The sequence below is a fragment of the Malaclemys terrapin genome, chromosome 9 (assembly GCF_027887155.1).
Source record: "Malaclemys terrapin pileata isolate rMalTer1 chromosome 9, rMalTer1.hap1, whole genome shotgun sequence".
NCBI lineage: Eukaryota > Metazoa > Chordata > Testudines > Emydidae > Malaclemys > Malaclemys terrapin.
Window position 1 is genome coordinate 13,410,437 of NC_071513.1, and position 11,050 is coordinate 13,421,486.

The 11,050-nt window shown below is 49.9% G+C and overlaps 1 protein-coding gene across 4 annotated transcripts in view; it reads left to right on the top strand.

Annotated features, from left to right (window-relative positions):
* Positions 1–11,050, top strand: part of ATP1B4 (ATPase Na+/K+ transporting family member beta 4) — a 31,975-nt gene that overhangs the window by 17,243 nt on the left and 3,682 nt on the right. For all 4 annotated transcript variants that reach the window (XM_054039073.1, XM_054039071.1, XM_054039075.1 and 1 more), the window contains exons 4-8: positions 2,862–2,990; positions 6,160–6,264; positions 7,462–7,658; positions 8,580–8,636; positions 9,364–9,459. In XM_054039073.1, coding sequence (XP_053895048.1) covers positions 2,862–2,990; positions 6,160–6,264; positions 7,462–7,658; positions 8,580–8,636; positions 9,364–9,459 — 584 coding nt within the window. The remainder of the gene's footprint in view (positions 1–2,861; positions 2,991–6,159; positions 6,265–7,461; positions 7,659–8,579; positions 8,637–9,363; positions 9,460–11,050) is intronic.

Below are 11,050 nucleotides of genomic sequence, written 5' to 3' on the forward strand. Positions count from 1 at the left end.
GAGCAGGGCATTTGAGCACCTAACAAGGCATCACACTTTTAAAATGAAGGTGCCTCATAATGAAGGCTAAACGAGGAATCGGCCTAAACTTTCATAGCGTGCATAACGACCAGCTGAAAGGAAGGGAGTATTCCAGGTCCAGCACGGCTTCCCAGTGGGTACATGATGATGAAGGCAGATGAGCCGATCTTCAAAGAGTCAAATTTTTTTTATAAGCATTCCTCGTTCCTGAACAGCAGGTAGCACTGGATGCTTTGCTGGCTGTTGTGCGTTACGGTGAGGATTTGCAAGAGTCCAGGCTAGTTCTGTGATACTAGTCTGCACAGCGTTTCCCAAAGCAAAACTGAATAATCATCATCATCATTAAAATAATAAAAACCTAGCAGTGTTATGATCCAAATGGGCAGAGTCGGCGTGGGAATTACAGTGGCTGCATGATCAGACACACCAGGCAGGGTTAGGACAGCAAGATAAACTGGGAGCGTAGGCCTAAAACCATCCCCTCATCCCCTCACGTGGAAGAGCCTGCGGGGGATGGGGTGGGGTGTCAGTCACTTGGCTTCAGCTCTGACGCACTGCACTGATGTCAGTGCAGTCGCCTGGGTGTGCAGCCAGGTAAGTGGGAGGAGAATCAGGCTCACAGGAGTCCACCATTGACGGTGGTGACCAGATATCCTCATAAAATTGGGACTGTCCCGATATTTAACCCCTTGTCCCGCATTCCGAGCAATGTACGATCGGGACGCCATTTGTCCTGATATTCAGGTAAGGAGGCGAGCGGGAGGGAGGCGCTGAGGGAAAAATTGCAGCCAAGCTCCTCCCTCTTCACCTCCTTTTCTTCCCCTCCCCACAGTGCGCCGTGTCCCCGCTCCTTCCCCCCCCCCCAGCGCTTCCCTCCACCTAACAGCTGTTTGGCAGCGCTTAGCGCTTTCCAGGAGGGAGGGGGGAGGAGCGGGGACGAGGCGTGCTCAGGAGAGGAGGTGGAGAAGAGTCAGGGCAAGGGCGGGGACTTGGGGGGAGGGGATGGAATGGGGGCAGAGTGAGGGCGGATGCTTGGGCGGGAAGAGGCGGAGGTGGGTGAGCACCCACCCAGCAGAGGGGAAGTCAGCGCCATAGGGGTTAGTGGCGGGTGGGGAGGGTGAAGAGGCGAGTGAGAGGCGGGCGGGTGGGGGGGGTGAGAAGGGATGCAGCAAGCCAGCAGGGGGCTGGGGGATGAGGAAGGGCACAGTGGGGGGGCTGAGCGGGGAGGGGGCGGGACCTGGGACAGAGTGGGGGCGGAGCCTGGGAGGAGCAGGGATGGACTGTGGATGGGGCTGGCGGCACCCCAGTGTGTCTCAATATTTTAGTGTTGTGATCTGGTCACCCTAGTGGAGTGACTGGATTCACCCCGTGTAACCAAGAGCAGAATCTGGCCTGTGGTGTTCCTGGGTCATTGCCCCCCTTTGGAGAAGAGGCCATGAGAAGGCACCATGGCTCCCTACCAGCGTGGCTGTGCTGAGAGCTTGTGGGGGACATCATGAGGTAACTGGTTACTCACTGGGCCCCCTCCTGCCTGATGACGCAGATCCCATCAGCCCCTCTCTCAGCAGCCACGCAGTAGGGTGGAAGCTACCACACAGACATCTGTCCCTCCCGCCCCCGCCCCCCTGCAGCTTCCTGGCCCACCCACCCAGGATTTCTGTGATTTTACTCCTCTCCGGCTCAGAGGACCTTCTACGGTGGCTGTTGAATGGCTCTGTCCTCTCCAGCGGGTTAGTTCTTTGTCTCTGCAGTACTCCCAGAAAGAAAGTCAGGAATTCTGTGCAAGTCTCCCCCATGGCTGGAGCCTGCTCTCTGTTCCAGAACCCAGAGCTTAAGCATAGCTTCCTCCAGGAGGGCCCTGGATTCCACAGGTGCAGAGATTCCCCCAATCTCAGCTCCCCTGTAGCCCCCCTGCAGAGCCCCTGTTCAGTCCTCCGTTGAATTTTCCTTTCCATTTAGTTCCCATCACTAACAATTCCACCAAACATAAACACCTAGAGAATGCGAGGTGAAAGTGCACATCTGTGTTCTCACGGCTTGTTCTACAAACAGAATCACGGCTCTCCTGGGAAATGGTTGTGTTATGGTTTCACTTTATTTTCTGAAGTGCTGGTTTTTATTCATAGGCTTTATTCTCCCAAGACAACCCCAACCGGCAGTCTGGTCCTGGAAAAAAAACCAATAACAACTGTTCTCTGGACACTGGGCTTGTGAAATAGCCAAATGTAAAGCGTATTTCGGAGCAGCTGTATTTCTAGTCTATGTTATTTGCGTTGTTCCCTGGCCATTCGGTTCCTGCTGTCGAACAGCTGATGGTGGGATTTGTGGGGATGGATAGGGAGGCAATTTTCCTATCTGTGGAGTTTTCCTAAGGAATTCAAAATGTGTTAGAGGCTGGCTATTCATTGCCTCTTGTCTAGGACGTCAGTGTTGTAATTCAGAAAGGGGCTTAAGCTGCTGTGGGTGGGATCTGGGTTCAGTTTGATCCAGTTTAGGCATGTGGATACTTAGATTCTGTTTAGGCCCATCTCTGTCTGTAATGGGCCAGGCCATGAATTGTGGCTAATGCTCAGAATCTGAACTTTCCCTGCACCCAGAAGGATTCAGATTTGTGGTTCGTGTGGGCCACTTGCAGATAGTGGCTGGCTGGGAAGTACAGGCTGATCCAAACTTTCCCAAAGTTTGAGGGTGTTTGGATTGGGGAAAGTCGCTTCTCTGATTAAAGACGCCCGTCAGAGTTAGCAAATTCCATACGCAAAGAAGGGTGATCGGGCCTGTCTTTTGTGAGGGTGGAAGTGCTGCAACTGTGCTAACAGCGACATGTCCTCTGTGTCTTGCAGGCTTGATCTTATTCTTTTACCTCATTTTGTACATGTTTCTGGCTGGGATGTTCTCCTTTTGTATGTATGGGTTGCTGCTCACTCTCAGCCCCTACACGCCTACGTACAGGGACAGAGTCTCGCCGCCAGGTAAGCACTGCCACTCAGCCATTCCCTGACTGCCCTCCGGGCCCCATGCTGACCTAAGACTGTACGAACAGTCTCAGTAGCCACCTACACGGAAGTTCTGTCTTTGCGGCTCCTGGAAGTGCATTCGTTAGGTAGCTGCCGTTCCATTTCCTCGACAGAGAAATCTAACGTGAGAGTCCGTAGAGCACATTAAAACTGCCCATTTCTTGTCATGCCCGGAGCAGTCTTTTCAAAGGTATGGAGCATCAAGAAGAGCCTGCCGGAGTGATATGTGTTCACATGGAAGGATGCAGCCAAACAGAAAGTGGTTGTGTCCCTGAGAACTTGCGGAATGTTAATTTTCCACATTGGGTCAGATTCTCGGCTGGCGTAAAGCAAGGCAGCGCCGCTGCCTTGCATTTGCCCCAGCTTGAAGATCTGCCCCACTGTGTTTCAATGGCCAGAGTTCTGGCCTCTCCTGTTAGAAGCGGAGGATTCACGTCCATTTCTAGAAGCTCAGTAAAATGATTAGTAATTTATATTGTAAGTTCCTGGAGGCAGGAAGTGTACTTACACTTACTGTATGTTTGCACAATGTCAAGCCCACAGTCAGCAACCAGTAACTATGATTATTATAATCAATGATGATACAGAATATATATGCTGATATAATGGTGTCATGAATGATACTAGAGGTCTTCAAGTCAAATGATCTCTCAAGAAGGTGCAATCCTCTTAAATACCCTAACATGAAGTATCCATTCTAATTTACTCTCAAGACGACCAAACCTAACATTACATGACAGGCGATTAGTAGAATGATTGTTCAGTGGTTTTGGCCTTTTTACATCTTTTTTGGTGAAATGGAAGCACTGTTTAAATCATTTTTTAAAATATATTTTTCCTGCTTGTCTGTTTCCATTTGAAACACCAGGAGTCCTTGCTTTCATAGAATATCAGGGTTGGAAGGGACCTCAGGAAGTCATCTAGTCCAACCTCCTGCTCAAAAGAGGACCACTCCCCAAACAGATTATTACCCCAGTTCCCTAAATGGCCCCCTCAAGGATTGAGCTCACAACCCTGGGTTTAGTAGGCCAATGCTCAAACCACTAAGCTATCCCTCCTCTTGCCTGGCTGAGATCTTTGGGGACCATGAACAGGTATGTCCCCAAAAGGCTTGATTCTTCTCTCACTTTTGCTGTGGTAAATCAGAAGGCACCTCCTTGAAGTCAATGGAGTTACTCTGGTGTAAAACAAATGAGAGGAAAATCAGCCTCTCAGTCTTAAATCCTCCCCATGAAATCAGGTGGTAGCTTACATTCATTTGCTAACTCATAAGGCGGCACTGTAATTTTTTATGTACTTCTACAGCACCTAACACAACAGGACAGAACCTGGTTGTGGCCCTGTGACTGGGTTCACTGACCACTGCAGCGCCTCCTGCTGGCTGTCCCGGGGATTAGCTCTTCTAGCCAGTGCGCCCTCTTCTGGTGGTATCTCACTGACATCACTTCTGCTCCAAGGCCCATGTCACTCCCAGGACCGCAGCATCCTCTTCATGACACAGCCCTCCAGCCGTGTCACGCTCTGTTCTCCCCCTTCTGGGGGAACTGCAGTCCACTGTCCAGCCACTTCCCTCAGTGGCAACTGCAGCCAATTGTCTGGCCATTTCCTCAGTGGCAAGGGGTGGGGGGGACCTGGGCTCGCCCACTACACCGGGTCCCAGCCAGGGACTCAGTAGATAGCCTCCACTTGCTGTGTCCCCACTGATTCCTTAATTCATTTCCCTGGGCCACTTCCCTGCGGCTCCCAGCACCCTCTTCACCCTCAGTGAAGGTCCCGCCGCTGAAGACCCGGAGCGCCGCCCCGTCAGTAAAAGCGCCGCAATGGGTGGCGCCTTTTTATTTTCTGCTCCCCCTATTCCCTCCACCTGGCTACGCCCCTGACCCTCACCTCAGGCCCTCAGCCTCCGAATCCCTGCAGCTGACCAGGAGCCGTCTTTAGCTCCCCCTGGATGCTGCTAGGAGCACTTCTCTGTCCAGTGTGCTAGTTTTCTTCTGCAAGGCAGCCAGTTTTCCCTCCTCAAGCTCCAGGGAGCAACTGGAACTGCTCTGCCCTGCAGCCCTTCTTATATGGGCCTGCCTGGCCCTGATTGGCTGCTCTTTGCAGCCTCCCTAGGGCCCTCTCTAATTGGCTGCCTCCTGCACAGCCTACCTAGGGCTCTATTAACCCCTTATGGGTCAATATTGGGCAGATGCCCCATCACAGGCCCTTAGGTGCTACCCCAATATAAATGCTAAATAAATATGGCTCCATGTTTCTCACAGATTCTGTGACTTTCCATGACCTCTGTGACTTCTGCAGTGGCTGGTACACCTGGCCCGGGGGCCACAGAGCAGCTCAGGCAGCCCCTGGGCCAGGTGCACTGCCTGCTGTTGGGGCAGTCTAGGGCTCCCCCACCTCCCAGAAGCAGGAGTTTGGGTGTCGGGGGGCACAGGGCTAGAGGTTGGGGTGTAGGGAAGTGCTTACCTGGAGGGGGCTCCCCAGAAGGGCGACAGCAGCTCCGCTCCCTCATCTCCTAGCTCCATGTGCTGCCTCCACCCGCAGGCACTGCCCCCGCAGCTCCCATTAGCCGCAGTTCCCAGCCAATGGGAGCTGGAGAACCGGGGCTTGGGGCGGAGCGGAGGCAGCACGTGGAGCTGGGGTCGCTACTTCCCAGGAGTCGGGTAGGACAGAGAGCCTGCCCCAGCCCCCCCAACCCGCCCCAACCACCTGTGGCACCCCCCAGGACACGTCTCCCCCCCCAAACACCGGGGGTGACCCCCCCAAGGCCACACACCCCCAGGACCTATGGCACCGCCCCCAGGCCGTCCCCCCCAGCACCTTTGGCGCCCTCAGGGCCGCCCTCCCGAGCCCTCCACCTCCCAAGTTTTAGTCAGGGGTATATAGTAAAAGTCATGGACAGGTCACGGGCCGTGAATTTTTGTTTACTGCCCGTGACCTGTCTGTGACTTTCACAAAAAATACCCGTGACTAAAACGAAGCCTTATAAATAAATAATGAAATACTGCAATGTTAAATAATAAATATTGATCTGCATTACCCAAATTAACCCCTTGGACATACATACCTGAGCCAACAGAATCTCCATGACTGGTTAATACAACAAGGGCCTTTTTTTATTTACCAGGAGTAATGATTAGACCATACTTACATGGATTTACCATCGCCTTCAATGTCTCCGAACCCAGCACATGGACACCTTATGTGAACAGCATGCATCACTTCCTACAAGGTAAACTGGTTGGAGCTTTATAAAAAGCACGGTCTATATATAACTTTGTTCTAGTAGCTTTTATGTTACCTTCTCTAAACAGTAAAAAGCCCTCCAGGCACTGGGCAACATGAACGAGGTGGTGCCCACCCCTACATCATGTAAGCTAAACTGGTGTCAATAGTTCAGTGACATTTGCAAAAGAGCTGATGTTATAGAGGCTCTAGGAGATGACAATGAGCATGTCCAAGCCTGGGCAGGGCTGAATAGGAAATGGGGTGGGGAGGGCATGCCCCTCTCTAATGATTTCTCCTGCAACATCCTGCAATTCACTTTGGCTGCTTCCTCGGCGTGAAATGAACCTGGGCGTTCACTCCTCTCGCACCCGGGTTTTTCTTTCACTTCCAAGTTTTCAGTGCTGCTTTTCGCTCCTGCCTGGGCATCCTGCTGACAACGCACAGGCCTGGTCTCCCTGCAGATGGCCCCCCATTGACAAAACAAACTGCATGGAAACAAACCATGTGGGACCCCCAGAAGGATGGGAGAAGAGGCCAGGGAAAGGCTTGCCAGCATCACAAGCCCACCGTTAGGAAGGGCTTGACTCTGCTCCTTAGTAGACTGCAGAGCAGCAAGTCCAACCCCTTTGCTTTCAGTTGCCATTGCAATAAATAGGAATGTAGTCTGAAGAAAAGGTGAATCCAAGCCAAGCCATAAAAACCCATGTTCCTACTTCCACAGCCATTCATCCATTTTTCAGGCTGAAGAAGTGAAGGGCTGTTTCCGCAGGTGCTCCTCGTACAAAACTCCCATTGGAAGGGGCTGGAATGTAAACGGGAGAGGAGTGAATGTCTAGGCTCTATTTCCAGCCCTGCCATTGACTAAGGTCCCAATCCTATGAAGATTTCTGCATGTACTTAGCTTTAGGTGCCATGAGTAGAGGTCCCACTGAAGTGAACAGGACTGAAGTTAAGCACATGCATAAGTCTTTACAGATCAAGTCCCAAATGTATAATCTTGACACGAGAGCCCATCACTTGGTGCCTCAGTTTCCCCACCACTAAAGCAAGGGTTGTGCTCTGCTGAACCGAGTATTAAATCTTGTCTTTTGGGAAGGGATTTTCCACCTCCCTCTGGTGCCTTTGACAATTGCAGCCTTGATGTTTGGATAGATTGTGATAGTGCGAAAAGCATTAACCAGCAGCTCTTGGTTTACCTTAGCTTATGATGACAACGTTCAAGAGGAAAAGAACATTGAGTGCCCAGCAGGCCAATACTTTGTTCAAGATGGTGCAGAAAGCGAAGAGAAGAAAGCCTGCCAGTTCAAGCGATCACAACTGCAGAACTGTTCTGGGATTGAGGATCCCACGTTTGGCTACTCTACAGGCCAGCCATGCATCTTGCTGAAGATGAACCGGGTACCAAAAAAGCCAGTCATTTTAATTCCCTCCTTGGGCAGTACTATAAATTAATTATTACGCTGGGTTTGAAACTAGGTTAATTCTCTGAGCCAGTAAAATCAGCTCCCCATATCAGGTGGAAAACAGCAGCACCATTCCCAGGCGGAGACAATCCATCAAAGAACATTTGCAAAGCCCCCTGTAACTTGATTTGGTCAAGAAATAGGCAACAGGAAATGAATTCTTTGCTGGGATTTCTTTCCTGGTATTAAGTTATTTTCTGAGGTCATGCCCCATATGCTGCTCTCTTTATAATTGTGCATTTTTAAAGAACAATGCATAATCTGAAATCTTCAAATATCATAGAATCAAAGGGTTTGTTGCTGGCAAAATAAATGTAGAGATAATTCCTCAGCTGCTTGGAAAAGCTCTTGAAGAACTAGGGGTTGGCCTTTTGATTGTGATCAGTGTAGTAATTTTCAAAACGTATGTTTCTATTTGTCTATCAAGCAGGGGTCAAGCAGCCATTTGAGGAAAAATTGGTTGCCTAGTAGACCTGGCTCTTTTTTTAAAAGGGTGATCATCATACTGGAAAACTTTCAGAAATGTTTAAAGTGATGTCTTTTGGGGGTGGGAGCCCTACATGCAGATTTCATTGTATAGCCTCAACTTGAAGGGGCAGAGAGTCTATTGGCCTTCTCCATTCCTGAGTTCTGGGGACTCACAAGTGGGCATGTGCACCCCCTTTGAAGTGAAAGACATAATTTGCTGATGGCAGAAAATACCTCCAAGGTAACTTGCATTCATATGCAATATGATCAGATAAATAAGCTTAAGATGGAGAGAGTGAAACCTCTGGAGTGGGCAGGTGATATTGGATGGGTATCTCAGGCCAGGCTTCGCATCTCATAGAAGCATGAATGGCTTTTCTTTTCGTAGATCATAGGCTATCGAGCTGGCTATGGGACACCTGTGAGCGTGAACTGTGCCGTTCAGGTAATTCTTTCACGTGTCTCCAGTGTTATTTGCAGAAAGGGCCTTACCCCCTCCCCCCAGTCCCTGTTAGTGATTAATTGCAATGGAGTTACACCTGGGATGACTTTGGCCCAAAATGTTTCACCAGCGCTGGCGTTGAGAACATTGTAGGGACCACTCACTGAGTGAGGGCTGCAGGTTTGTAAAGCTCTGTGAAGGTGGACAGTGCTAAGAATTATCCTGCGCCTCTCCCTTTGGGGCCTGATCCTGTGTGAGCTGCCAAACACCTCTTGGGGAATGCTGAGCCTTTCCAGCGTCCAGCGACGCCAGTAGCAGAGGGTGCTTGGCTCCGCCCCTCCTAGGAGCAGGTCCGTAGACAGAGAGGGACTGAGACTGCCCCCGCTCTGTCCATGCCCCAGCACCAAGGGCCTGGGCAAGACTATCACTGGCTTCAGAGGGAGTTAGACCAGGCCCTTAGCTGGAGGAGGAGGCAGTGAAGCATGGAGACTGATTTATAGGAGGCAAACATGACCTTTGTCTTGTTGGTTATGGCGCACTTGTTCTCTGACATATTCCAGCAGCAGCTGGTTCTATTAGTAAACGTGCTCTGTATAAAGAGGTGACAAAATACCTAGTCCCTTTGTGCTGGGGCTCTCCAGAGGTGCCCACCACAGCCTCATTCTGTTGTTGATCTGAGGGAAGCTGTACTGTACTGCCCGACTACACATCTGCCTATTTTTAATCACAGAAAGGAAATGAAAGTGCTCTTAAATCAGTGGACTTCTATCCAGGCAACGGAACATTTGATCTCATGTACTATCCCTACTATGGCAAACTCACTCACGTAAGTAGAAACTCGGTGGCTAATGCTCTATTGGCTTCCCTTTAATCCCTCCTCGGAGAAAGAGAGGGACGGGGTAGTTGTTTGCAAAGTGCGCCTGTTTGGAAAGCACAACCCAGCAAGGAGGCACTGTGAACTAGTAGTCAGTGGGGGCTAGCAGTTAGGACTCCTGTGTTGTATTTCTGGCTCGGACACTGACTCACTGTGTGAGCACCTTGTGTGCCTCAGTTTCCCCATCTGTAAAATGGGCATGATAATATTTATCAGGGGCTCAGTCATGTTCAGTGTGCTGACAGCAGTAGTGCCATAGACTGACATTTTCCAAAGTGGCCACTGATTTGGGGTAGCTTGGCTTTAGGACGCCCAACTTGGAATGTGTAGGGCCTGTTTCTTAGTGGGGACCAACATGCTCAAGTTGGGCAGACAAACATTGAGCTACCCCAAATCAGTGACCACTTTTGAAAAGGTCGACCCTAGTTTGTAATGGGCCTATTTACATCTGGAGTACTGTGTCCCGTTCTGGGCACCACATTTCAGGAAAGATGTGAACAAATTGGAGAAAGTCCAGAGCAACTAAAATGATTAAAGGTCTAGAAAACATGACCTATGAGGAAAGATTGAAAAAACTGGGTTTGTTTAGTCTGGAGAAGAGAAGACTGAGAGGGGACATGATAACAATTTTCAAGTACATAAAAGGTGGTTACAAGGAGGGGGGTGAACAAAATGTTCTCCTTAACCTCTGAGGATAGGAAAAGCAGCAATGGACTTAAATTGCAGCAAGGGAGGTTTAGGTTGGACATTAGGAAAAACTTCCTGTCAGTTAAGCACTGGAACAAATTGCCAAGAGAGGTTGTGGAATCTCTGTCATTGGAGGTTTTTAAGAATAGTTTAGACAAAGCCCTGATAGAAATGAGCTAGTTATTACTTAGTCCTGCCTTGAGTGCAGGGGACTGGACTAGATGACCTAGTGAGGTCCCTTCCAGTCCTACACGTCTATGATTCTATTTTCAGGATTGGGCACAGGGTGGTTTAGGTGAGCAGAACACATTCAAAATAAGAGTTCAGACTGAGATGTGGGGGCAATAAAATTCCCATTGTGAAAACAGATGTAATGTATGTGAGGGCAAATAACAGCTCCCTTGTGAAACGTGAGCTGAATGCCCCGACCCTTGGTTTCTCAGGAGCACGTACACTGGGCACACCGATCGCAAGGAGCAGGACTATTTTTCTTTATTATTATTGTAGACAAAGGAGCAACAGTTTAAAGCGGCAGAAAGTATTTTATAACCTCGTTAGCCTCCCCTACTTATCACGGCTTCTGGCTTCAATAGTAACAAATCAACGCGCGAGGAATATATTAGAGAACTCAAATGTGTCCCCCTCATTTTCAAACAGACTGGGTCAGATCCTCAGTCTGGTGCAAATCAGCTTAGCTTCCCTGGTCCTTGTGGAGTCCACAGGGCTAAGCCAATTGACACCACCGCAGGACCAGGCCCGTTTTTCTGAACACTATTCCACGGGCTGTGGCACAGAGTATTTGGTGTTTTTCCTACCCTCTCAACTGTTGTGCTTATCCAGTGTCTCTCTTTTTCAG